Source organism: Carcharhinus amblyrhynchos, chromosome 2, assembly GCF_965287045.1.
Source record: "Carcharhinus amblyrhynchos chromosome 2, sCarAmb.v2.hapA, whole genome shotgun sequence".
In the NCBI taxonomy this organism is placed as follows: domain Eukaryota; kingdom Metazoa; phylum Chordata; class Chondrichthyes; order Carcharhiniformes; family Carcharhinidae; genus Carcharhinus; species Carcharhinus amblyrhynchos.
The window spans coordinates 43,535,247-43,560,454 of NC_137325.1; the positions used below are offsets into that span (position 1 = coordinate 43,535,247).

General features: G+C 40.6%; 1 protein-coding gene across 4 annotated transcripts in view; it reads right to left on the bottom strand.

The window, feature by feature from the left end:
* Positions 1-25,208, bottom strand: part of LOC145354025 (triple functional domain protein) — a 641,321-nt gene that overhangs the window by 232,090 nt on the left and 384,023 nt on the right. For all 4 annotated transcript variants that reach the window (XM_080205115.1, XM_080205124.1, XM_080205134.1 and 1 more), the window contains 7 exons: positions 18,475-18,590; positions 7,992-8,114; positions 6,894-7,082; positions 6,676-6,791; positions 5,226-5,292; positions 4,434-4,543; positions 1,862-1,931 (listed from right to left, as the gene is read on the bottom strand). In XM_080205115.1, the coding sequence (XP_080061241.1) occupies positions 1,862-1,931; positions 4,434-4,543; positions 5,226-5,292; positions 6,676-6,791; positions 6,894-7,082; positions 7,992-8,114; positions 18,475-18,590 (791 nt within the window). The remainder of the gene's footprint in view (positions 1-1,861; positions 1,932-4,433; positions 4,544-5,225; positions 5,293-6,675; positions 6,792-6,893; positions 7,083-7,991; positions 8,115-18,474; positions 18,591-25,208) is intronic.

Genomic DNA, 25,208 nt, shown 5'->3' on the forward strand with positions numbered 1-25,208 from the left:
TTAAAAAGTTTAGGAAAGGGATTCCGGAGCTTATGGCTGAAGCAGCTGAAGGCATAGCTACAATGGTGCAGAGACGAAAATCAGGGACATGAGAGAGGTCAGAATTGGAAAATCAGAGATATGTGAGTTGGAGGGCTGGGAAGTTTACACTGAAAGGGTGGGGTGAGGGTGTGGAGGGAATGAAAAACAAGGATGAGAATTATAATCATAGAATCCTGACAGTGCAGAAGGAGGCTATTCAGTCCATTGAGACAGCACAACAACAATTTCACAGGTCCTATCCCCATAGCCCCAGAAATTTTACCCACTAATCCCCCGATACTAACGGGAAATTTAGCATGGACAATCAACCTAATCCTAACCACTGTGCCACCATGCTGTCCTGATTTTACGACTAAAACTTTGTTGGACAAGTAAATGCAAAGTAATAGGTGTTAAGAGTTTTGGATAAGCTTTGTTTACATATGGTCTAAGGTGGGAGGCCAGCCTAGGAAGTAACAAAGGTATGTTCAAAGGTTTTAGCAACAGATGAGTCATGGTGGAGAGGAGTCAGGTGATGTTTTGGAGGCAAAAGAATCGAAATGATGGAGAGAATATGAGGGATAAAAGCTCAGCTCATGGTCATATAAAACCTAGAAACAACAGAAATAGGCACAGGACTAGACCACTAGGCCTAGAAAAATGCTCCATCTTCACCAAAATCATAGTTGAATCTCAACTCCACATTCTGATTCCTTGATTCATTTAGAGACCAAAAATCCATTGATTTCAGCCTTGAATATATTAAAGAACTGAACATCCACAGCCCTCTCTGACAAAGAATTCCAAAGATTCACAACTCCTTGAGTAAAGAAATTTCCCCATATCCACATGTTTATTTACCATGGTTTGTGCATTTACACAAATGCACTTGTGATTAGTTTTTTTTAAAGAAGTTGAAAACATTTAGTTTTTTTTTAATTAGGCAAACTCAACAGGTCTGAATATTTAGAATATATATGTGAACTGCCATCAACTTGCAAAGCCCATTATCCCTGTTAGAAGCTGTATTGTTCTCTTGATGCGCAGATTTCAAGAAATGTGATATTTCTATTTAAAAAAAAATCTATAAATGCCAATTAACTTCTTTCACATTTCTACTTGGCACAATTAAAATATTTTGAAAGCATAAATAAGATTTTTTGATGATGGTAAGGATACAGTATACACAAGGTACCACTGCCGTTATTCAGTCGATATCTGGAAAATAAACAATTTCTGCTCTTCTAAGAGGTAGTGTTAATGGAAAAGACTTCACAGGGTGACAAGATAAACTAACTAACTGACTGTGAGGTATGACATCTAAACACAATCCTGTCTCCATCCGATGTCCTTTTGTGCAAACTAGAGGTGATTGCCTAGTGATTAGGAGTAGGAACACTGGCTGAATCTTCCCTTCCTTAGACCACAAGGTTGAAGTTTTTCTTTCACCCTTGCTACTGAACAAAGATCAGTTAACTAGCACGTGTGTACTACTGTGGAAAGCTCAGTTACATCTGCTTTAACAATTAATCAGTCAGAGAACTTCATGAAGTATTTTAACTTGTTCAGCTAATAGAGGAGGAATTTGGATACCAGGATGAACTGTTGGTAAACCAGTTTTTAATTGCAACAATCTGCATCATGGCTTGATGAAAATACAATTTTTAATATACTGATCATCAGATCTTGGCTGTAAGTGGTGAATCACAATATGTTTGCAATAAGCTAATAGTTAAATAAGTAGTTGAATGTAGTTTTAATAGTTTGAAGTGATATGCTGCACCAAATGTTGGCTAATTATTGGTTGCAAAAGGTCTCCTAAAAGCGACAAGTGACTTACCCAGGTGACAAAACAATGTCCCACATCTTCTGGCAGCTGTTCATACTTCTCTAGCTCTTTCAGAAATAAACTGCAAAGATATTTTGAAGTATGTAAAATCAAACAACTGAAAAATGTAGTCAAATATAGCTTGCAACCAAGATGGTCTGCATTTGGATAAAAATAATGAGGATATCTTATGAGTAATTCTACTGATGGCATGAGATAAAAATTGCAAAGTAAAATCTTCAATTTATAATGCACAATTAATACATTTCCTCAAAAAAAGTACATTGGTTTACTCTAAAGGTAGGCCAGTTCATTTGTATTTATCTATAAAATCTACATCCACCCACATTCTTTACTGCATTAATAGATCTCTTTGCCTAGTTTGTTGTAATGTCTTGTAAATTAAACAGTGTTGCAGGTTTATGCACAGATCAGCTATTCTTATCCCAATCAATATATCATTGAAACTAGGATATGTGTGTTTGTCTCATTTAGCTGTAGCTATGAAAAAAAACTGTTGAAGCATTCACTTTGGGAAAGCCTCAGATGTAGCTTAATAAAATTGGAAATATGGGAACATTCAAAAATCTTCCTTGAAAGTAGTTAACAGAGTAACGCTGGAGATCATTCAATTAAACACATGTCATTTGAAAAAAACAGAACCGTCTTCTTGAATGTCTATTTATTTCATTTTTGCACGTCCACGAGACTTGCTCACATTTTACCCGGCATTCTCCTATTTATATATCATCTGCCATCACAAAGCTCTTTTACTACTTATTATCTTCAATTAATTCAAATTCCTCATTGACAAATCCTTCCAGGGCTTCACCATCTCTGGAATTTCTGTTAGCCCCACAACAGAGTGTTCTTTCTGCATTTCCAGGTCTGCTTTGAGTACTCGCCTCTTTTTTTCACATTTATTGCAGAGGTTTCAGCCCACTTGGCAATACATTCTGGAACTCCCACCTTAAATTAGCTCTTTCTTCCTGATCTTCAAAAACATGCTCAAACCTATTGCTTCGACTCTGTCATTACTTACTTCTCCTATTACTACTCAGTATTAATTTCCTTCTCTGTTATGTGCTTTAAACACTAAAAGACAATTTGATTATAACTTGAAAACACGCATTTCACACCAGCATCATGTAAAAAGTGGTATTTCAATGAAGCATTAGTTCAGAACAATGTTGAGGACATTTACAATCACAGATGGAAAGTTCCTTCTAATACATTATTTTTAATTAATTAATTAATCCAATATCAAATAATTGATTAATATTAGATTACAATCTAATCATGCCTTGAACTTGCTGGATGTTAAAAATCATGCATTTTCCCAGCCCTGTGGGCACAAGCTTAGGGGTGGTGGCCTGGGAAAAGATAGGGAAAGAACTATTTTAAGCTGAGAGTTCCAGAATGTATCGTCAAGTTGGCTGAAACTCTGCAATAAAAGTAAAACAGGCGAGTACAAGAGAGCAGAGTTGGAAATGCAGAAGGAACCCTCTGCTGTGGGGTTAAAAGAAGTTCTAGAGATAGAATGAGATGAGGTGCTAGAAGATTGCCCCCCCAAAACCACTTGGGAACTTGCACAAAGTATGCTGCAAAAAGGTTTGGCTGCTTGCTACACAGCAGAAAGCAGCTAACTAGGGGGTAAAGCCCCCATTTGGAGCAATGTTGCAGCATTGCTGGAATGTTTCTACCAATGAAGCAGCCCCGTCGCTGAATGTGGAGATTTCGAGCTCATTGGAGATAGCAGGGCCGCAGTGTTGAAAGGCAGCAATTGTGACTGTATCTAATTCTGGGAGGGTCTAATGATGGCCCTACTTGCTTCAGGATTCTTTAATCATTATCTTCTCTGAAGATGTGAAAGAATGTCCATGTTGGGGCTCTTATGTTGGAGCTGCCAGCCTTAAGACTGAGCCTGTGACTCTGGAGACTCATCCACCTGCATTAATAGAACGTTGAGCATGGAAGTGGCCAATTGAAAGGCTGTCTCCTACAACATTGCGCTGCTGGTCTCATTGCCAGCAGATGTGGGCTTGGCTGGTGCCATTTGGTTCTGATGTTGCGAGTACCACAGCCCAGAGATAAAATCTGATCAATCAAAACAAAGTCCTCATCAATTTGGTCAGATTAACCCATTCATAGCCTTGTGAATTAATAAAATTACAAGCTTGTCTTCAAGCGCAGAATCAATTGGCATAATGTTCAAAATAGTTTGAAAAGACATCCACGTTTCTGAGTGTGTTAGCATATTTGGAAATTATCCCACCTGACCTTGGGCAGATTTTCGATCAGGTAACTCAGCGAATACGGCATCTACACAACCATTCATCCCATGTGACATGTAGCACTATTCCATTATACTACCCTTTGACAAAGCGTTTTGAGGCTTTTGAAGTGAGGATTTGATATTCTTGAATAGAGGACACAAAAACATAAATCTCATCTGATTTTCACCCCCAGCACAAGAAACATTTTGCAGAACAGGTTGCTCCTGGTTAATGCTGAATTTGTTCATGAAGTGTGAAAATGTGGGTAGTACAACAAAACTGGTTTGTCATATATTAAGCTTACTTACTTATTATGGAACTCATAAATTTCCTGCATATTGCCAAATATTATGTGCTCTTTATTGATAATCCCAGGCGGAATTTCATCAACACCACTCGTCATTTCCCAGAGATACGTCTAGTTTGGAAAGAGAAAAATCATTTTGAAGGACTGTACACTGAACACATTAATAGTTAGCAGTTATGTCTTATAAGACTGAAACATTATTAACTATTTTACAACTAAAAATTTTAGAAATTTCTAATTGAAACGGTCTCTCAAATTAAAGAAAATTTTGAAGGAGCAATCATCTTTTCAGTTAAAGGACAGAATTTTATTCATGTTAGAGCTATAATTGATATGGTTTAAAGCATGTTAATTCCAATAATTCACACTTTAGCAACAGTTTTACGTTTTTAAACAAGATCTAGATCGCCAAATGTAGGAATTTCTGATTCTGACCATCCAGAATAAATGGTATCAATAGATGTCAACCTGGTTTATTCACAGCAAGGTGGACAAACATCAAGTAAAAATACTTCCACCAAATTACAGCAATCAAAGAAGAAAAACATTGTTTGGAAATTTTGAAAAATTGTGCATATTTATGTTGTATTTTAGATTTAACTTTCTCAAAAAATGAAACATGGGAATAAATACATGCAAAGTTTCACACATTTCTTTCAAACTAATTTTTAATATCCACCCTGTTTTTAAAAGTCATTCAATATATCAATCACTCAATAACTAACAAAAACAACTCAGTTGCAGGATGTCTGCAATATAACTGCAACAGTTATATATGATGTGAGAAACTTACTTCCAAACACTCTCGAAGATCTCGCACGTAAGCCTTTTCAGTTTGGATGAGCTCAGCCATAATAAATCTGAGGACAAGTCAATAGATTGTTTAATCAGAATTTACAATTACTTACATTGTTTAAAATGACCTAATTAATTCCAATCTACCCACCTTTGAGAAACTTAAGAAGCCTGGGAAAAACCATTTAGGCATTTAACAGTCTTAAGATTTTATTATTTCACAAAATGTCACGTTATAGTTAAGAAAGTCCACCAGTGCCTTTATTTTCTCAGAAGACTAAGGAAATTTGGCATGTCATCTATGACTCTCTCTAACTTTTACAGATGCACCATAGAAAACATTCTTTCTGGTTGTATCACAGCTTAACATGGCTCCTGCTCTGCCCAAGACCACAAGGAACTACAAAAGATTGTGAATGTAGCCCAATCCATCACGCAAACCAGCCTCCCATCCGTTGACTCTGTCTATACTTCCTGCTGCCTCTGCAAAGCAGCCAGAATAATTAAGGACCCTCACGCACTCCGGACATTCTCTCTTCCACCTTCTTCCTTCAGGAAAAAAATACAAAAGTCTGAGGTCATGGACCAACTGACTCAAGAACAGCTTCTTCCCTGCTGCTGTCAGACTTTTGAATAGACTTACCTTGCACTAAGTTGATCTTTCTCTGCACCCTAGCTATGACTGTAACATTACATTCTACACTGTCTAGCTTCCTTCTCTACGAACAGTATGTTTTGTCTGTATAGTGGACAAGAAACAATACTTTTCACTGTGATGAATGGGATGGATAGGATAGAGGTGGAGAGACTCTTCCTGCTCAAAAAAGACAGTAGGACTAGGGGGCACAGCCTCAAGATAAAGGGGAGGCGGTTTAGAACGGAGTTGAGGAGGAACTTCTTCACTCAAAGGGTGGTGAATCTCTGGAATTCTCTGCCCGTTGAAGTGGTGGAGGCTGCCTCGCTAAATATTTTTAAGAAGCGGGTTGATGGGTTCTTGATAAGAGAGGGGATTAAGGGTTATGGGGAGAGGGCGGGAAAGTGGAACTGAGCCACGACAGATCAGCCATGATCTTATTGAATGGCGGGGCAGGCTCGAAGGGCTAGATGGCCTACTCCTGCTCCTATTTCTTATGTTCTTATGTTAATACATGTGACAATAATAAATCAAATCAAAATCATTATACACAAGTTAAAGCATTAGAGACAACATAATAAATTTTTCAGCAAAAGTGCCCAAACTATCCTTTCTTCTGTATGGAACAGCCTTTCCACTTTACAAAAAAAAATTTACAGTGCTTTCAAACTTAGTTAACAATCATGTGACTGCACCCATGACAATAGATTGAAGATGTGAAAGGAATAGTTTCTGTAAAACAATTCAATATAATTAATTTTCTTAAATCAGAATGGGAGAAGTCAAATAACACTTGAAGGAAATCAAAACATACTCTTTCCTGCGAGCTGATTTACGCCTTTCTTCATTAAGTTCATGAGCGGCATCACGGAGTTTCACCTCTGAACCAGGAGCACTCGCCGGGATGATGTCCAATTGTAAGTCTTTGCTCTGCATTGAAAAGTGCAGGAAACAGTACAGATAGTTTTATGCATGCAAGAAAGATAATGGAAATAAAAGAGCATAATATACCTAGCTGCTGTGTTAACTTACCCCTTTGGAGTCTGAGATTCCAAGTGCTTTTTCTAATGCTACACGATATTTTTCCATGCGAAGGGAGAAATCCCGATATCGCTTATCTACTGCTGTGACCCAATTTTTGATTTCCACCGCATGGGAGTGTCCTTTTTCACAAAAGCCATCAGCCAGTTGTATTAACAGTTTGACACGATCTTTGGTTTGCTATAATGGAGGACAGACCAAATTTAAGATGCTGGCACTGACGTACAACATTCAGCAGGGCACACAGTGAGTTCTGAGTCTTGTATGGTTGAACATTAAGTGAATTGATCACACATAACTATGCATTTATATGTAGGGTATAGTCCAAGCAGAGCTAACTCCATACTTGCTGGTACATGTCTCTTTCCAATCCACACAACTGACACTCGTCTCAGGTCATGTGCCCCTTTATATCACACCGCGGGCAGTACTGTTTCCCAATTCCACATTAATCCTTGCTATGCCAGATACCGATATACTACAGCCATGATAGCTCAAGCATAAATATTCTGTGTAAGAATACCATTCATTAAAGCACTGGTATCATCGGCTGTATGAAAATATTACTTTCACATAAAGCCATTTAAGAAACAATGTCAACTTGGGGGCAAGTTGTATGCCACACAGCAAGTATAACCTTGCCCACTTACAGCATGGAGAGAGCAGAACTAAGCAAGAAAAACAAGCATGAATAAATAAGGTTTGATGATGCTTTTTCCTGGAGCATCATTAAATTTGTTGGCAATCATCCACTGGAGTGCAACTAAACCTCAAACTTTTCCTCCATCTTGACTACTGAATCTCAAAATGCTTGAATTTTTGATGAAATGCAGGCACTGAAAGTCTAATTTTTAAAATGGGAGCATTTTTTTCCTTCGGTTACCTCAATGCCCAATGTGGAAACTCCAGCTATCAAGAGTTTCAAAATATTAAATATCAAAACTCATGCTACGATCTTACCCTCTACTCTATTTTGGGTTCAAGAAAATGACAACATTGTTAAAAATACTATTCAAAATATTTAGGCAAAGTAGAATTCCAGACATTGCTCCATGTGTGGATTCTTTCAAACACAGATACGTTGTTTACCTTTGCAGTAATTTGGAACTCTTCATGTTCTTTTAAAAGCTCTTGAGTGTGGGGAATGCTGGAACCTGTGGATGTATGTGTGGACAGATAAAACTCCCCAGTATCATGGATCCACTCCAGAGCCTACAAAGAATTGAAGCATATGGTGTCTCAAGCAGGGATGTTTAGCTAGGTATTTACATCACATTAATATGAGGACCAATGTCTATTAATTTTTTTTTTAAATGTTGGATTTAAACCCTCTGGATAAGTCTTCCGCCTCCAGTACAGCCTCAGACATACGTCCTTCTCTTTCCACAAACACACAGCTTATCACATTATATTTCAAACACAGAATGAAGCATGTAACTTGTTAGAATGTACAATGTACTCAATTCAGAGGGATTTTAAGCACAACTCTTAGCATCCGCATTTCAAAGGTGATTATTTTCTTCCTTAGATCCTAACTTATTGTCCAGGTTTCTGACACATAGGGAAGTAGTTAGAATTTGGCACGTTATGAGTTTTTTTCTCATTACAAACTTGAGGTTTCTTGTTCACACATCCCTCATTCTCACAACATTCTTTGTGGCTAGCTCCACCCTTTTTGACTTTGTCATAAGAACATAAGAACTAGGAGCAGGAGTAGGTCATTTGGCATCTCAAGCCTGCTCCGCCATTCAATAAGATCATGGCTGAACTTTTTGAGGACTCGGCTCCATTTATCCGCCCGCTCACTATAACCCATAATTCCTTTACTGTTCAAAAATTTATCTATTGTTGCCTTAAAAACATTCAATGAGGTAGCCTCAACTGCTTCACTAGGCAGGGGATTCCATAGATTCACAATCCTTTGAATTTCTTCCTCAACTCAGTCCGAAATCTGCAATCCCTTATTTTAAAACCATGTCCCCTAGTTCTAGTTTCAGCTGCCAGTGGAAATACTTCCCTGCTTCTATCTTATCTATTCCCTTCATAATCTTACATGTATTCTGTATAAAGAGTACAAAAGGGTGTGTTGTCTGCCTGTTGCTCGGGTCCAGGATGTCTCAGGAACCTGGAATGGGAGGGTGAGAATCTGGTGGTTGTGGTACATGTGGGTGCCAATGACATAGGCAAAATGGGAACTAAGGATCCGCAGAGGGAGTATGAAAAGCTGGGAAGTTAAAAAGCAGAACCGACAAGGTGGTTATCTCTGGATTACTACCTGAACCGCGTGCAGATAGGCGTAGGGTAAATAGGATTAAAGAGATGAATGGGTGGCTCAGGGATTGGTGTGGGAGGAATGGGTTTGAATTTATGCGGCATTGGCAGCAGTATTGGGGCAGGTGGGACCTGTTCAGATGGGACGGTCTTGGTCTGAACCGTGCTGGGACCAGAGTCCTGGCGAATTGTATAACTAGGACTGTAGGTAGGGCTTTAAACTAATTGGGGGGGGTGGGTGGTGGTGGTGGGAGAAATTACAATGTCTAAAGTAAAAGAGAGGGTACAGGTACGGGAAATGGTCAAGGATGTCCCAATAAAGGGAGTAGGGGGCATGAGAAAGGTTGGTAGCGTTCCTTCAAATAGGGTCCACATAAAGGCTGGGATAAAGACACTATCTGAATGCACGAAGCATTCGGAACAAAGTGAACGAGCTGGTGGCGCAGATCAGCACAAATGGATATGATCTGGTGGCCATTACGGAAACGTGGTTGCAGGGTGACAGGGACTGGGAGCTGAATGTCCAAGGGTATCAAGTGTTTAGGAAGGATAGACGGGAGGAAAAGGGGGAGGGTAGCTCTGCTGATTAGGGATAGTATCAGGGCGGTAGTAAGGGAAGATATAGGCTCCAAAGAGTAGAACGTGGAATCGTTGTGGGTAGAGATAAGAAACAGCAAGGGGAGGAAGACGCTGGTGGGTGTGGTCTACAGGCCCGGAGGTGGGGCGGGCTATAAACATGCAAATAAATGATGCGTGCAGGAATGGAATAGTGATAATTATGGGGGATTTCAATCTACATATTGATTGGTTGACCCATGTCGGACGCGGTGGGCTTGAGGAAGAGTTCTTGGAATGCTGCCGGGATAGTTTCCCTGAACAGTGTGTGATGGAACCGACGAGGGAGCGAGCTCTCTTAGATTTGGTGTTGTGTAATGAGGCAGGTAGAATTAGGGACCTTGTTGTGAGGGATCCTCTTGGGAAGAGCGATCATTGTATGATTGAGTTTTTGATGCAGACGGAGGATGAGGAAGTAGGGTCCCGGACCTGTGTCCTCTGTTTGAACAGAGGGGAGTACGATAGGATGGGAGAGGAATTGGCAAATGTAGATTGGGGGCGCAGATTGGTCGGTAGGACTGCTGAGGAACAGTGGAGGATCTTTAAGGAGATCTTTTTTGGTGCTCAGCAGAAATTTATTCTGATGGTAAAGAAGGGTCGTAGGAGAAGGGATAATCAGCTGTGGTTATCGAAGGAATTAAAGGAAAGTATTAAATTAAAAGCTGATGCGTTTAGAGTGGCTAAAAGTAGTGGGCTAGTAGAAGATTGGGAGAGGTTTAAAAATCAACAAAGATTGACGAAGAAGATGATAAAGAAAGGAAGGATAGACTATGAAGCTAAACTAGCACTAAATATAAAAAAGGATGGTAAGAGTTTTTATAAATATATAAAGAGGAGGAGGCTGGCTAGGGTGAATGTTGGACCCTTAGAGGATGAGAGGGGGGATTTAGTGATGGGGGATGAGGAAATGGCTGAGGCCCTAAATAAGTTTTTTGCCTCGGTCTTCACGGAGGAGGATGCAAATAGTTTGCCAGGTATTAAAGATAGAAGGATGGTAGGAGTTGAGGGCCTGAATGCAATTACTGTCACTAGAGAGGTAGTGCTTGATCGACTAGCGGGACTGATGGTGGACAAGTCCCCAGGACCGGATGGAATGCATCCCAGGGTTCTGAAGGAAATGGCAGAGGTGATAGTAGATGCCTTAATGATTATTTTCCAAACCTCGCTGGATTCCAGGGAAGTGCTGGAAGATTGGAAAACGGCAAATGTTACGCCGCTGTTTAAAAAGGGTAGCAGGCAAAAAGCAGGGAATTATAGGCTGGTTAGTTTAATGTCTGTTGTGGGAAAAGTGCTTGAATCCATCATCAAAGAAGAAATAGCGAGGCACCTCGAGAAGAATTGTTTGATAGAGCAGACGCAGCACGGATTCGTTAAGGGGAAGTCGTGTCTGACGAATTTATTGGAATTCTATGGGGATGTGACTAGTGTGGTAGATAGAGGGGAACCAGTGGATGTGGTGTTTCTCATTTTCAGAAGGCGTTTGATAAGGTGCCGCACAAAAGGTTGCTTCAGAAGGTTAGGGGGCATGGAGTTGGCGGTAAGGTGTTAGCGTGGATAGAGGATTGGTTGTCTAATAGGAGGCAGAGAGTTGGTATCAATGGGTGCTATTCTGATTGGTGGTTGGTGACTAATGGAGTGCACCAGGGATCGATGCTGGGGCCTCAACTATTTACATTTATATAGATGATCTGGAGGAGGGGACTGAGTGTAGGGTGTCGAAATTTGCTGATGACACGAAGATGAGTGGAAAAGCAAAATGTGCGGAGGGTGTGGAATGTCTGCAGGGGGATCTAGACAGGCTAAGCGAGTGGGCGAGGACCTGGCAGATGGAGTATGATGTTAGCAAGTGTGAGGTTATCCACTTTGGCAGGAATAAGAGTAGGAGGGATTACTATTTAAAGGGTGAAAAGCTGCAGCATGCTACGGTGCAGAGGGACCTGGGGGTCCTTGTGCATGAGTCACAAAAACCCAGTCTGCAGGTGATCAGGAAGGCAAATGGGATGCTGGCCTTTATAGCGAGGGGGATTGAATATAAAAGCAGGGAGGTCTTGCTGTAACTGTACAGGGCACTGGTGAGGCTGCAGCTGGAGTACTGTGTGCAGTTTTGGTCGCCTCACTTGCGCAAGGATATTTTGGCCTTGGAGGGAGTGCAGAGGAGGTTCACTAGGCTGATACCAGAGATGAGGGGGTTGAACTATGAACAGAGGCTGAATAGACTGGGTTTGTACTCGCTGGAGTTTAGAAGGATGAGGGGGGATCTTATAGAGACGTATAAGATAATGAAGGGGATGGATAGGATAGAGGTAGAGAGATTCTTCCCGCTCAGAAAGGACAGCAGGACCAGAGGGCACAGCCTCAAGATAAGTGGGGGGCAGTTTGGAACGGAGTTGAGGAGGAACTTCTTCACTCAAAGGGTGGTGAATCTCTGGAATTCTCTGCCCGTTGAAGAGGTGGAGGCTACCTCGCTAAATATATTTAAGACACGGGTAGATAGGTTTTTGGTAGGCAAGGGAATTAAAGGTTATGGGGAGAAAGTGGGAAAGTGGAACTGAGCCACTTCAGATCAGCCATGATCTTATTGAATGGCGGGGCAGGCTCGAAGGGCTAGATGGCCTACTCCTGCTCCCATTTCTAATGTTCTTATGTTCTATAAGGTTTTCCCTCATTCTTCTGAATTCCAGTGAGTAAGGACCCAGATTACTCAGTCTCTCCTCATAAGCCAACCCTCTCAACTCCAGAATCAATCTAGTGAATCTCCCCTGTACTCATTCCAGTGCCAGTATATCCTTTCTTAAGTAAGGAGACCAAAACTATACATACCACGCTAGGTGAGGCCTCACCAGCACCTTATCCAGCTGCAACATAACCTTGTTGCTTTTAGAAACACAGAACATATAAACACAGAAAAATGACAGCACAATACAGGCCCTTCGGCCCACAAAGTTGTGCCGAACACGTCCCTCCCTTAGAGATTACTAAGCTTACCTACAACCCTCTATCTTACTAAGTTCCATATATTTATCTAAAAGTCTCTTAAGAGACCCTATCGAATCCGCCTCCACCACCATTGCTGGCAGCCCATTCCATGCACCCACACTCTCAGTGAAAAACTTATCCCTGACATCTCCTCTGTACCCACTCCCCAGCACCTTAAATCTGTGTCCTCTTGTGGCAACCATTTCAGCCCTGGGAAAAAGCCTCTGACTATCCACTCGATCAATACCTCTCAACATCTTATACACCTCTATCAGGTCGCCCCTCATCCTTCGTCTCTCCAAGGAGAACATAAGAACATAAGAAACAGGAGGAGTAGGCCATCTAGCCCCTCGAGCCTGCCCCGCCATTCAATAAGATCATAGCTGATCTGAAGTGGATCAGTTCCACTTTCCCGCTTTCTCCCCATAACCCTTAATTCCCTTGTCTGTCAAAAATCTATCTACCCATGACTTAAATATATTTAGCGAGGTAGCCTCCACCACTTCAACGAGCAGAGAACTCCAGAGATTCACCACCCTTTTGAGTGAAGAAGTTCCTCCTCAACTCCGTTCTAAACTGCACCCCCCCCCTTATCTTGAGGCTGTGCCCTCTAGTCCTGCTGTCCTTTCTGAGTGGGAAGGATCTCTCCACCTCTACCCTATCCATCCCTTTCATTATCTTATACATCTTTATAAGGTCCCCCCTCATCCTTCTAAACTCCAACGAGTACAGACCCAGTCTATTTAGTCTCTCTTCATAGTCTAACCCCCTCATCTCCGGTGTCAGCCTAGTGAACCTCCTCTGCACTCCCTCCAAGGCCAAAATATCCTTGCGCAAGTGCAGCGACCAAAACTGCACACAGTACTCCAGCTGCGGCCTCACCAGTGCCCTGTATAGTTACAGCAAGACCTCCCTGCTTTTATATTCAATCCCCCTCGCTATAAAGGCCAGCATCCCATTCGCCTTCTTGATCACCTGCTGCACCTGCAGACTGGGTTTTTGCGACTCATGCACAAGGACCCCCAGGTCCCTCTGCATCGTAACATGCTGCAGCTTTTCGCCCTTTAAATAGTAATCCCTCCTACTATTATTTCTGCCAAAGTGGATAACCTCACATTTGCTAACAAGAAAAGGCCAAGTTCCTCCAACCTATCCTCATACGGCATGCCACCCAATCCAGGCAACATCTTTGTAAATCTCCTCTGCACCCTTTCTATGGCTTCCACATCCTTCCTGCAATGAGGCAACCAGAACTGAACACAGTACTCTAAGTGGGGTCTGACCAAGGTCTTATACAGTTGCAACATTATCTCTCGACTCCTAAATTCAATTCCTCGATTGATGAAGGCCAGTACACCACACGCCTTCTTAACCACAGCTTCAACCTGCACAGCTGCTTTCAGCATCCTATGAACTCGGACCCCAAGATCCTTCTGATCTTCCTTGATCTTTAAACTCAATCCCTCTCGTAATGAAGGACAAAATTCCATTTGCCTTCTTAATACCCGCTGTACCTGCAAACCAACTTTTTGTGATTCATCTGGCAGCATGCTGCAATTTTTTACCATTTAAATAGTAGTCCATTTTGCTATTATTCCTATCAAAATGGATGACCTCACATTTATCAGTATTGTACTCCATCTGCCAGACCCTTGCCCACTCAGACTATCTATATCCCTTTGCAGACTTAGTGTACTCTGCACACTTTGCTCTGCCACCCTGTCATCTTAGTGTCATCTGCAAATTTTGACACACTACACTTGGTCCCCAACTCCAAATTATCTATGTAAATCGCAAACAATTGTGGTCCCAACGTTGATTCCTGAGTCACTGATCAGCAATCAGAAAACACCCATTTACCCCCACTCTTTGCTGTCTGCTATCCATGCTAACACATTACCTGTAAGACCGTGCACCTTTATCTAATGCAGCACTTATAACTTCACCACTTTGTCCACCTGTGACTCTGCTTTCAAGGAGCTATGAACATGTACCCCCAGATCTTGTTGTTCTGTAACTCTCCCCAACTGAGCAAGTTCTACCTTGGTTCAATCTACCAAAATACATCACCTCTCATTTATCTAAATTAAACTCCATCTGCCATTTGTCAGCCCACTGGCCCAATTGATCAAGATCCTGTTGCTATCAGAGATAACTTTCTTCACTGTCTACTATGCCACCAATCTTAGTGTCATCTGCAAACTTATTAACCATGCCTCTTAAATTCTCATCCAAATCATTAATATAAATGACAAATAACCCAGCACTGATCCCTGAGGCACTCTGCTGGTCACAGGCACCTGGAGTGTGGCAACTAGAGGATTTTCACAGTAACTTCAGCATGAATATAAGCCTACTTGTGACTAATAAATAAACTTTACTATTGCCTCTCTGGTTCCTACACCAGGTCTAGTTCCAGACTGTATTTTACCAAGTTCTGCTTCAATAAGTTTTATTTCTTTCCATTATGATTTCCAGATCAGTTTAATGAGATGACCCATCAAGTTTCTAATTCTAAAATGATTGCACTTCATTTCTTTAGGTTTCCTGGGTAACAATGAATAAAGAATGTCTCAAGTCACTTGAAATGTTTCTTCAGGATAGACAAATCTATTATTATTTGTTTCTCCCAAGGGCTTTTAGGTTGTTACTTTATCCATTCCTAGAGATTTTCTTGGACTTTCAATTTCAAAGCATTCTCGACCTTTAATATAATGATTGGTCCTTCATTTGCCTCAATATCATCTTATAATTCACTTATACATGACGTCCATTTTTAACTACTGCATCCCTTTCAAATAATATTTTACTAATTTTATCCTTTACGCATCCATTATTCATTGTTATCCCTTTCCTTCTAGTTGTCAAAGATTTTACTTTCAGAGCACAACTCTCATCTCTGATTTTTTTGCAGCTCCAATAATTTACCACATATCACAGTATATGATTTCTCTTTCGCTTGCCGACATGCATTTTTTATTTCCTTTTCAATTTCATCACACTCAGGTGTGTTTCTATTCTGTCCTTTTTTATCTTCAATGCTAGTAGCTCATCTGTCATCCACTCTGGTCTCATTTTCTTTTCTGTTTTGGTGTTATTTTCTTTGCAACATGTTGTATTCGCTTCTTCACGTGAACCAGGGTATCCCAGAGAAAATGGTCCATTCAGAATGGGAAAAGGGGAGAGCAGGGGAAGTGGTGTTTGCCTACTGACCCCCACAGCTAGCCCGCTAACGTTTCCTCACACCTGAGACCTTGTAAACAGCTCTATTCCATTCACTGAGTTCCTCCATCTCCACTGCAACTGTTAAAATGATGCCACCTTCCACACCAGCATTTGAGGTGAATTTTTTTCCTCAACTAATGATTCAACAGTCCCTATGCTTGCACACTTCCCACACTTCTCCCCCTTCCCTTGCTTCCCCTTGTCCTCACCTTCCACCTCCACTAACTGCATTTTCTGCCATTTCCATCCCATCCAGTGTAATGCAATGACCAAATATATCTTTGCCTCTCTTCCCAGCATTCTGAAAAGACTGATACTTCCACGATACCTTGGTATCATACTATTATTATACTATTATCTCGTCCTTCTTTCCACATCCCCTTTCAATACAGATGATCTCTCTCCTCACTGTCCATGGCCCAGGACATTTCTTCAGGTGAAGCAGTGATTTCCATCTACTGCTTTCAATTTAGTATACTGTATTCGATGCTAACAATATGTTCTCCTGTATACTGGAGACCTAAAGCAGATTCAGTGACTGTTTTACATAACATCCCCGTTCAGTCTGTAAGCATAAATTCGAGCTTCACGTGATGTGCCATTTTAATTTTCCACTTCACTGCCATGCTTACATCTCTGTCCTTGACCTGTTGCATTGTTTCAGTGAAGCTCAACGTAACCTTGAGGAACAGCACCTCATCATTCAATTAGGCATTTACAGCTTTCCTGACTTTTGTTTCCTTTTTGAACATTTTGGAATTTCTCTTATTTTTGCCTTCAGTCAGCAGCACACCTGCTCTCAGCATATCTTTTGGTTCTTTTCACTATTCCCTTTGGCCCTGGAAGACCAGCTCTACTGTCATTGTCCTTGTCCCACCCACCTCATGCTCAAAACCTATTACATCGCTAACTTATCCTAGTTCTGATGAAAGGTCATTGTCTGAAACAGTAACTGTTTCTCCCTCTACAAATGCTGCCTGACCTGAGTATTTCCAGCATTTTCAGTTGTTATTCGAATTATTACAATACTTAACATTGGTCTGTGATGTGGGATTCTTTACATTTTGGCTTTATCAGAAGAGAAAAACCTGTTGGGGTGGCACGGTGCCAGGGACCAATTCTGCCCTCAGGTAACTGTCTGTGTGAAGTTTTCATATTCTCCCTGTGTCTGCGTGGGTTTCCTCTGAATGCCCCAATTTTCTCCCACACTCCAAAGATGTGCAGGTTTGGTTAACTGGTCATGCTAAATTAACCCTTAGTGTCAGGGGAATTTGCAGGGTAAATAAATGGGTTGCAGGGATAGGGCCCGGGCGGGATTGATATTAGTGCAGGCTCAAAGGGTCAATTGATTTCCTTCTGCACTGCAGGGATTCTATGATTCTATCACATTTATTAGGCGAGATGATGTTACAGGTCTTTGGAGAGTGTTGCAATATTATAAATTTATATTATTTTGTGACAGATATCTTCAAGTAATAGGCATGAAACTTAGTTAAGTCAAAAATATAGACATTAAAAGATAAAAATTAATCTAAATGTGAATGCCAGAGGTTAGTGCAAATCACAACTGGATTGTTGTTTTATTGAGTTCTTTACTGGAATAAGTAGAACAAGTTGCCTAAGTTAAAAATGACAGAAAGATTACATTATCCTTTAGTTTCCCTACTAGTTACACACTTTCCATGTTATTTGCCAAATATGGACATTTTAATATCAATTTAATTCATTCTGAATTATATATAAGCACTTTAACCATATGAAATAAAGGATATTTGCTGACTTATTGTGATTTTCTATTTTATTTTCTGGCAAAATATTTAATTGCTGGCACATCTGTCATCTGCATAATGGCAAATATTACATTTTCAAAACGTGAGCATTTCAACTTGTTTAAGACAATGCCTTCACTGGACCTGTGCTATTTCTTTAGAAGTTAAAGTTAAGTCAAGAAAGTCCAAAGGTGTGCAAGTTTTGGTGTATTGGCCATGCTAAATTACTTCTTTGTAGCCAAAGATATGTAGAATAAGTGGATTAACCATGTGTAAATGTTTAGGGTGTGAGCTTGCATTGGAGAGGCAGTGTCGAGTGAACAGGCAGAATGTCCTCCTTCAGCACTGTTGGGATTTAATGGAACATAAAAGCAGCACGCACGTGTGAAAGGAAAAACAAAATGAGAAATACAACCCTCATTATTATTCCAGCCAACTAACTGAAAGAATATCAGATAAAAATGAAAATTTGGAATTGCGAGAAAGTCAGTTTTCTAAAAATACTAGAAATACACAGGAGGTCTGTTAAAATCTATAAAGGGAAAATACTGGTTCGAATGCTTCAAGTTTGTCTCCAATTTCCATTTTGTTTCACAAGTGTTTTATTTACCCAAAGGTGGAAAAATAATACAAGAAGATAATACAATAATACAAGACGACAATCTCCACACACCCAACCAGCCACACATACATCCATTATAAAGTAAAATACTTACCTGTTTAGCGCTCCTCTCAAAGACTACATATTGCTGACACTGGTCCAGTCTCTTCTTCCGCATGGTCCAAAAATGTAATACCCGGTTCTCCCTTTGCAATAACTCATTAAGAATATCTGTAACATGCAGAGATTTTACCACATTTACATCCAGAAAATCTGCAAGACTACACCAACTTGAGTTCAAATGTGAAAAAGAAATCTACCTTGGTTAACAAGTAGACAAAGGACATGGTGAACAGTAGGATTGTGTTAGAGTGTATAATATTGAAAACATTGCCTGTCCTTTAAAAAGGGAACACCAAAAATTACAGAATGTAAAAGAGGTACAGTGTGTTAAAGGAGGAGATAATTTAAAGATTGAGAGAGCTATTTGAGACCAATGGGTCTAGGCAACTTAAGGCATGCAGTATGATGAAAAGAGAAGAAGATGCACATGAGGCCAGAATTAGAGGAATGCAAAGCTCAAGGGATAAGATTGAAGAACTGCAAAAGCTCACAGAGCGACTAGGATTGAGAGTGATAAAATGGGCACAGCTGATCTCTTGCTCCTGACCCCAACACAGTAAAACAAGAAGTTGCTGGAGGCAGATAGCGTGCACAGTTATTGAAATTCTTTTTAAGATAAAGATGCTGTACCCAGGAAAAATACTTAAACATCCTCCATAATAAATGAACATGCCAATTAACTTGGAAATTAAAAGAAAAGGAAGCAACATCAAGCTTGGTAGGTTAAAAATATCTCTTCTGAGAGGAATGCAGGAAGTTGCGAAAAGAAGTGAAAAGCAACAAGAAGTGCGGTGAGAAACCCAACAGGCAAGGACAACTGAAGGTGTTAAGCATATTACTGTAGGTCATAGAACTTCCATTATCAGGTCTATAAAAAAAACAGTTTGAGCAGTTAGTATAGCAAAAGTTAAAACATTCTATTAAAGATAAATAGTTAAAGTATTTAATAAATATATATTTCTACAAGCTTTGCATAGAAATGATCTGGAGGAGGGAACCGAGTGTAGGGTGTCGAAATTTGCTGATGACACCAAGATTGGGGGAAAGGCAAATTGTGCGGAGGGTGTGGAGAGTCTGCAGAAGGATCTAGATAGGCTGGGCGAATGGGCCAGGAAATGGCAAATGGAATTTAATGTTGGCAAGTGTGAGGTGGTCCACTTTGGTAGGAAGAATGGTAGGACTACCACTTTGGTAGGAAGAATGAAGGACTATTACTTACGTGGCGAAAAACTGCAGCAGGCGACGGTGCAGAGGGACCTCGGGGTCCTTGTGCATGAGTCGCAAAAACCCAGCGTGCAGGTGCAGCAGGTGGTCAGGAAGGCGAATGGGATGCTGGCCTTCATAGCGAGGGGGATTGAATATAAAAGTAGGGAGGTCTTGCTGCAGCTGTATAGGGCATTGGTGAGGCCGCAGCTGGAGTACTGTGTGCAGTTTTGGGCGCCGCACCTGCGCAAGGATATTTTGGCCTTGGAGGGAGTGCAGAGGAGGTTTACTAGGCTGATACCGGAGTTGAGGGGGTTGAGCTATGAGGAGAGGCTGAATAAACTAGGCTTGTACTCGTTAGAGTTTAGAAGAATGAGGGGAGATCTCATTGAGACGTATAAGATGATGAATGGGATGGATAGGATAGAGGTGGAAAGACTCTTCCCGCTCAAAAAAGACAGTAGGACTAGGGGGCACAGCCTCAAGATAAAGGGGGGGCGGTTCAGAACGGAGTTGAGGAGGAACTTCTTCACTCAAAGGGTGGTGAATCTCTGGAATTCTCTGCCCGTTGAAGTGGTGGAGGCTGCCTCGCTAAATATTTTTAAGAAGCGGGTTGATGGGTTTTTGATAAGAGAAGGGATTAAGGGTTATGGGGAGAGGGCGGGAAAGTGGAACTGAGCCACGACAGATCAGCCATGATCTTATTGAATGGCGGGGCAGGCTCGAAGGGCCAGATGGCCTACTTCTGCTCCTATTTCTTATGTTCTTATGTTCTTATGAAATAGAAACACATCATTTGGTCATACGTCTGGCACAGTACTACATAAGATTTTGAAGACAGTGTGTCTGGTACTTGACAATTATGGGCAGAAAATGACAGGCAAATCCTGTGGCCAGATTATGCACATCCTAGGATGCTGAGGAGTTTACAGAGGAAATTGAGGGGCATGACTATCGTCAAGAAAGAATAACTAACCACTGGTGAGGTTCTGCAGGACAAGAAGTAGTCAAAAGTAATAACAGTGACAGGTAACGCAAAGTCACCATAGTCCCAGGTAACCACAGGCTACTCTCCCCTTTGAGGAGGAGAGTGCTGACTGGTGGTGATTTAACCAGAGGATCAAGTGAGGGGCAAGGTTGAGAAGGCAGGCCTTTATGAATAACAGTAACAACAATAGACATGTTTAACATTGAATTTCGAAGGAAAAGTGCTGCCTGACTTCTTTAAACATGTTACAGTTAAAGTGAATAGTGAAACACCCTATTATTTTGCCTAAGTGTGGAGTTTCAGAAAATTTTGGACAAAATTTCATATTAAAACGTTGGATATAGATTAAACACCAGAAGAATATGGGACTGAATCACAAACCAGATGAAAAAAATAAGAAACAGGAAATATTTGTAAGAGATGCAAGTGTTCAGTGGAATCCTATAATACTTCTGCCAAAGTTATTTCTAATCATTCTAGTTTGGACATGAAGTTAACTGCCAAGGTTATTATATTATTTGATGACAGAAAGAAAGAATAGCAAGAGAAATGCTGGATGTGGCAAAAGATTTTAAATAGAATATATGTCTAATTCAGGTTAGTGCGCGAGTTAAAGATGATCATGTTCCTGAGCATCTGCAGTCATGTCATCTAGGCAGTGGTGGTAACAAAATTAGGAGATATTGTTGAAAAAGCCACAGTGACACCAATCTTATAAATAATAGTGGAGCCATGATACAATGGTGTTGGAGGGAGTGAATATTTAAGATAGTAGATGACATGCTGATCATGCATTCAGCATTGGCTTCAACAGAATGGACCTTAAAGTGTTGTTAGAGCCATACCCATCCAAACAAATGGAGAGTACTCTATTGCATTCTTGATTTGCATTTTATAGATGACAGAAGGAGGGCCACGAACATAGACTAATAGAATAGGCCAGAAGCTTTCTTTCAGTCCAAAGATGTGCAGGTTTCATGAAATGGCCATGCTAAATGGCCCCTTAGTATCCAAAGATGTGTAAGTTAGGCAGATTATCCATTATACATGCACAGGGTGGGCCTGGGTAGAATGCTGAATTGGTGCAGATTCGATGGGCTAGATGGCTTTCTTCTGCACTTTAGGGATTTTTGGTAGGCAAGGGGATTAAAGGTTATGGGGAGAAAGCAGGAAAGTGGAACTGAGCCCTTCAGATCAGCCATGATCTTGTTGAATGGCGGGGCAGGCTCGAAGGGCTAGATGGCCTACTCCTGCTCCTATTTCTTACGTTCTTATGATTCTTTGATTTACCAGCAGTTTGGTCCAGTTGAATTTCTGATCAACGATGGTGGGAGATTTCAGTGATGTTAATACCATTCAATTCCAAGGAGAGGCAGTTTGATTTCCTCTTGCTGGAGATGGTCATTGCCTGGCAATTGCATGACATGGACGATATCTAGCGCTTATCGGTCTAAACCTGACTGTTGTCTCGTCTTGCAGCATTTAAGCATGGACAGTTTTATTAGTAAAAAGTCTGACAACACCAGGTTTTAGTCCAACCTATTTATTTGATAATATACTCACTAGCTTTCGGGTTAGTCCCTTCGTCAGGACTAAAACCTGGTGTTGTCAGACTTTTTACTGTGTTTACGCCAGTCCAACGCCGGCATACCCACATCAGTTTTATTAGATCAGGGATCGTGAATGGAACTGAACACAGTACAATTATTGGCAAACAGCAAAACTCTGGCCTTAAGATGGAGAGATGAAATAGTTGACCCGGAGGCTGCCCTGAGGAACTTCCGCAGCAATGAACAGGGCTGAGATGATTGGTCCATAACAACCACAATCATCTTTCTCTGTGCCAGATATGACTCTAATCAGAGAAGATCTTTCCCCAGACTTTCCATTGACATAAATTTTACTAAGGTGCCACACCAGATCGAATGTTCCCTTGGTATCACGGCAGCTTGTCACTCTCACTTTATTACTGAAATTCAGTTCTTTCGTCCACGCTTAGCCAAGACTATAATGAGCTTTGGAACTGAATGGTCCTGAGCATTAATGAACAGGTGATTTGTAAATGCTGCTTAATGGTGCTACTGTTGATTTTTTCCAATTATGTTACTGTGATTAAGAGGAGATTACTGGAGTGGAAGTTGGTCAGGTTTGATATATCCTGGCCTTTTGTGCACAGAACTTTCACACGCAATTTCCCACACTGTTAAGTAAATGCCAATATTGTACAGATAGAAGAACAGCTTGACTAGAGGCAGGGCTAGTTCCCACCCACCTGATGAAGGAACAGCCAGTTCTGAAAGCTAGTGGTGGTTGCTACAAATAAACCTGTTGGACTTTAACCTGGTGTTGAGACTTCTTACTAGTTCTGGAGCACAGGTCTTCAACACCGCAGCTTAAACTGATTCTTTATTTTGGTGATAATACACAACTGTTCCAGTACAAAATACAATGAACAAATATGGAGAAATTGATGATATGCCATAAGTCATTAACAACTAAATTTGACTCTGATATAGAAAATATGCTGCGATATGATACAAATTCTAAATGTTGTCACCAATGAATGATTCAAAAGGTAAATATTTAATTCAGACTTTTTCCTAATTATTATTAACCTCCTGCTTATTGCCCCTCTCACCAGCACTGCAAAACATTACATCAAAAGAGAATAAAGAGAACAGGCTTAAGAGGATTCATCATGATGGACCAACAGATAAGAGAGTTAATGAAAGCAAGAGAGCAATCCTAAGGGAAATACTGCAAAAGTCAAGGAGAGCGAGAACAAGTGTCTGAAGAAAAATAGTGGTGATGTCAGCAAGAGTGAGGCAAGTGAGTCTGAGGGAACAATAAGACAGTCAATGAAAGCAGGCCTGAGGGAAAGAGTATGAGAGTCATTGAGAGTGAAACAGCACATCTTAGAGGAAAAAGTGCAAGTGTTAATAACAGTGAAAAGAATAAGCATGACGAGAAATTAATTAGGGAAAACGCTGGCTCATTGAGGACCCAAAGAAGATCTTCATACAGAGACAAAAGATGCAGCTTAAGTATTAAATGGATGATGTGATGGTTACACTAAAAACACAGGGAATCTATACACAGGAACAGGTATCGAAGACATGTTAAAATGATCAACATAACAGAAAATTGATCAGGCACTTAATCTGGATGGAATAGTTTCTAAATAGCACACCGAATAGTGGAAAATAGAGAGGAGCAAATTGGCAAGGAAATTACAGAGGTGCAAACTATAGAGTAGTGATAATGGGGGAACTTGATTATCCAAATATAAACTGGGATTGCAACTGTGCAAAGAGCAGAAGAGGAAAAAATTTTGATGTATGTTCAGGATATATTTTTTAGGTTTTTAGCCCAATGAGGGATGAAGCAATGTTGGATCTGGTTCTGAGGAATGAGATGAGTCAACTGGATCAAGTATCAGGAAGGAAACATTGAGGGAACAGCGAACACAGTATCATAAGACTTAGGTTAGCTATGTATAAGAACAAGGACTAACCTAGAGCAAAAATATTTAATTGGAGGAGGGCAAATTCCAACTGTAGGAGAACATATCTTTCCCAAGTAGGCTAGAATCAAAGGCTGACAGGTGAAGCTGCAAGAGATCAATGGGCTGACTTTAAAGAGGAGATTGTTCAGGAACCATTGAGGTAAATGCCCATGAGCAGGACTGTTAGGGCAACTAAAGCTCCCTAGATATGATAAAGGTGAAGAGTAAGCTAAAGTTGAAAAAAGTGCATGACTAATAGTTCAAGTGAAAACTAGGCCGAATATAGAAAGCTCAGAAATAAGAAAGACAAAAAGAAAGTCTGTGAAGGCCTAACATAAATGGGAATCCAAGAGCCTTCTAAATGCATATACATAGTAAAAACATAGCAAAAGGTTGTAGTCAATTCGGGACCGAAAAATGAACCAATGTATGGAGGCATAGGGCATGACTGAAATACTTAGTGTACTTTTATATGCATTTGTCTTTATCAAGGAGCCAAAGGTATAGCGAAAGAGGAAATAATTTAGATACTGGATGATTGGTTGATAAAGAGACATCAAAAAGGCTAGCTTTAATTAATAAGTTACCAGGGCCAATGGAAATGGTGGAAATGAGAGAGCACCTGACGGAATCTTTCAAACTTCCTTGGATATAATGCCAGAGGACTAGAGATTTGCAAATGTTACTCTCTTGTGAAAAAAACATGTAATGGTACCACAGGCAAATCAATTTTAAACTTGATAGTAGGAAAGTTTTTACAAATGATAATCTGGAATAACATTGATAGTCAGTTGGATATTTGGGATTAATTAAGGAAAGTCAGAGCGGATTTGTAAAAGGCAAATTCTGTTTGTCATTTGATCACGTCAGATGAAATTTAATGCAAAGAGGAGTTCTATTAAGAAGAATGAAATAGGCAACATAAAATACAGGGTGCCATTCTAAATGGGGTGCAAGAACAGAGAAATGTGATATGAACATGTAGGGTACAAATCTTTGATACCACAAGGTGGCACACCAAGTTCATAAA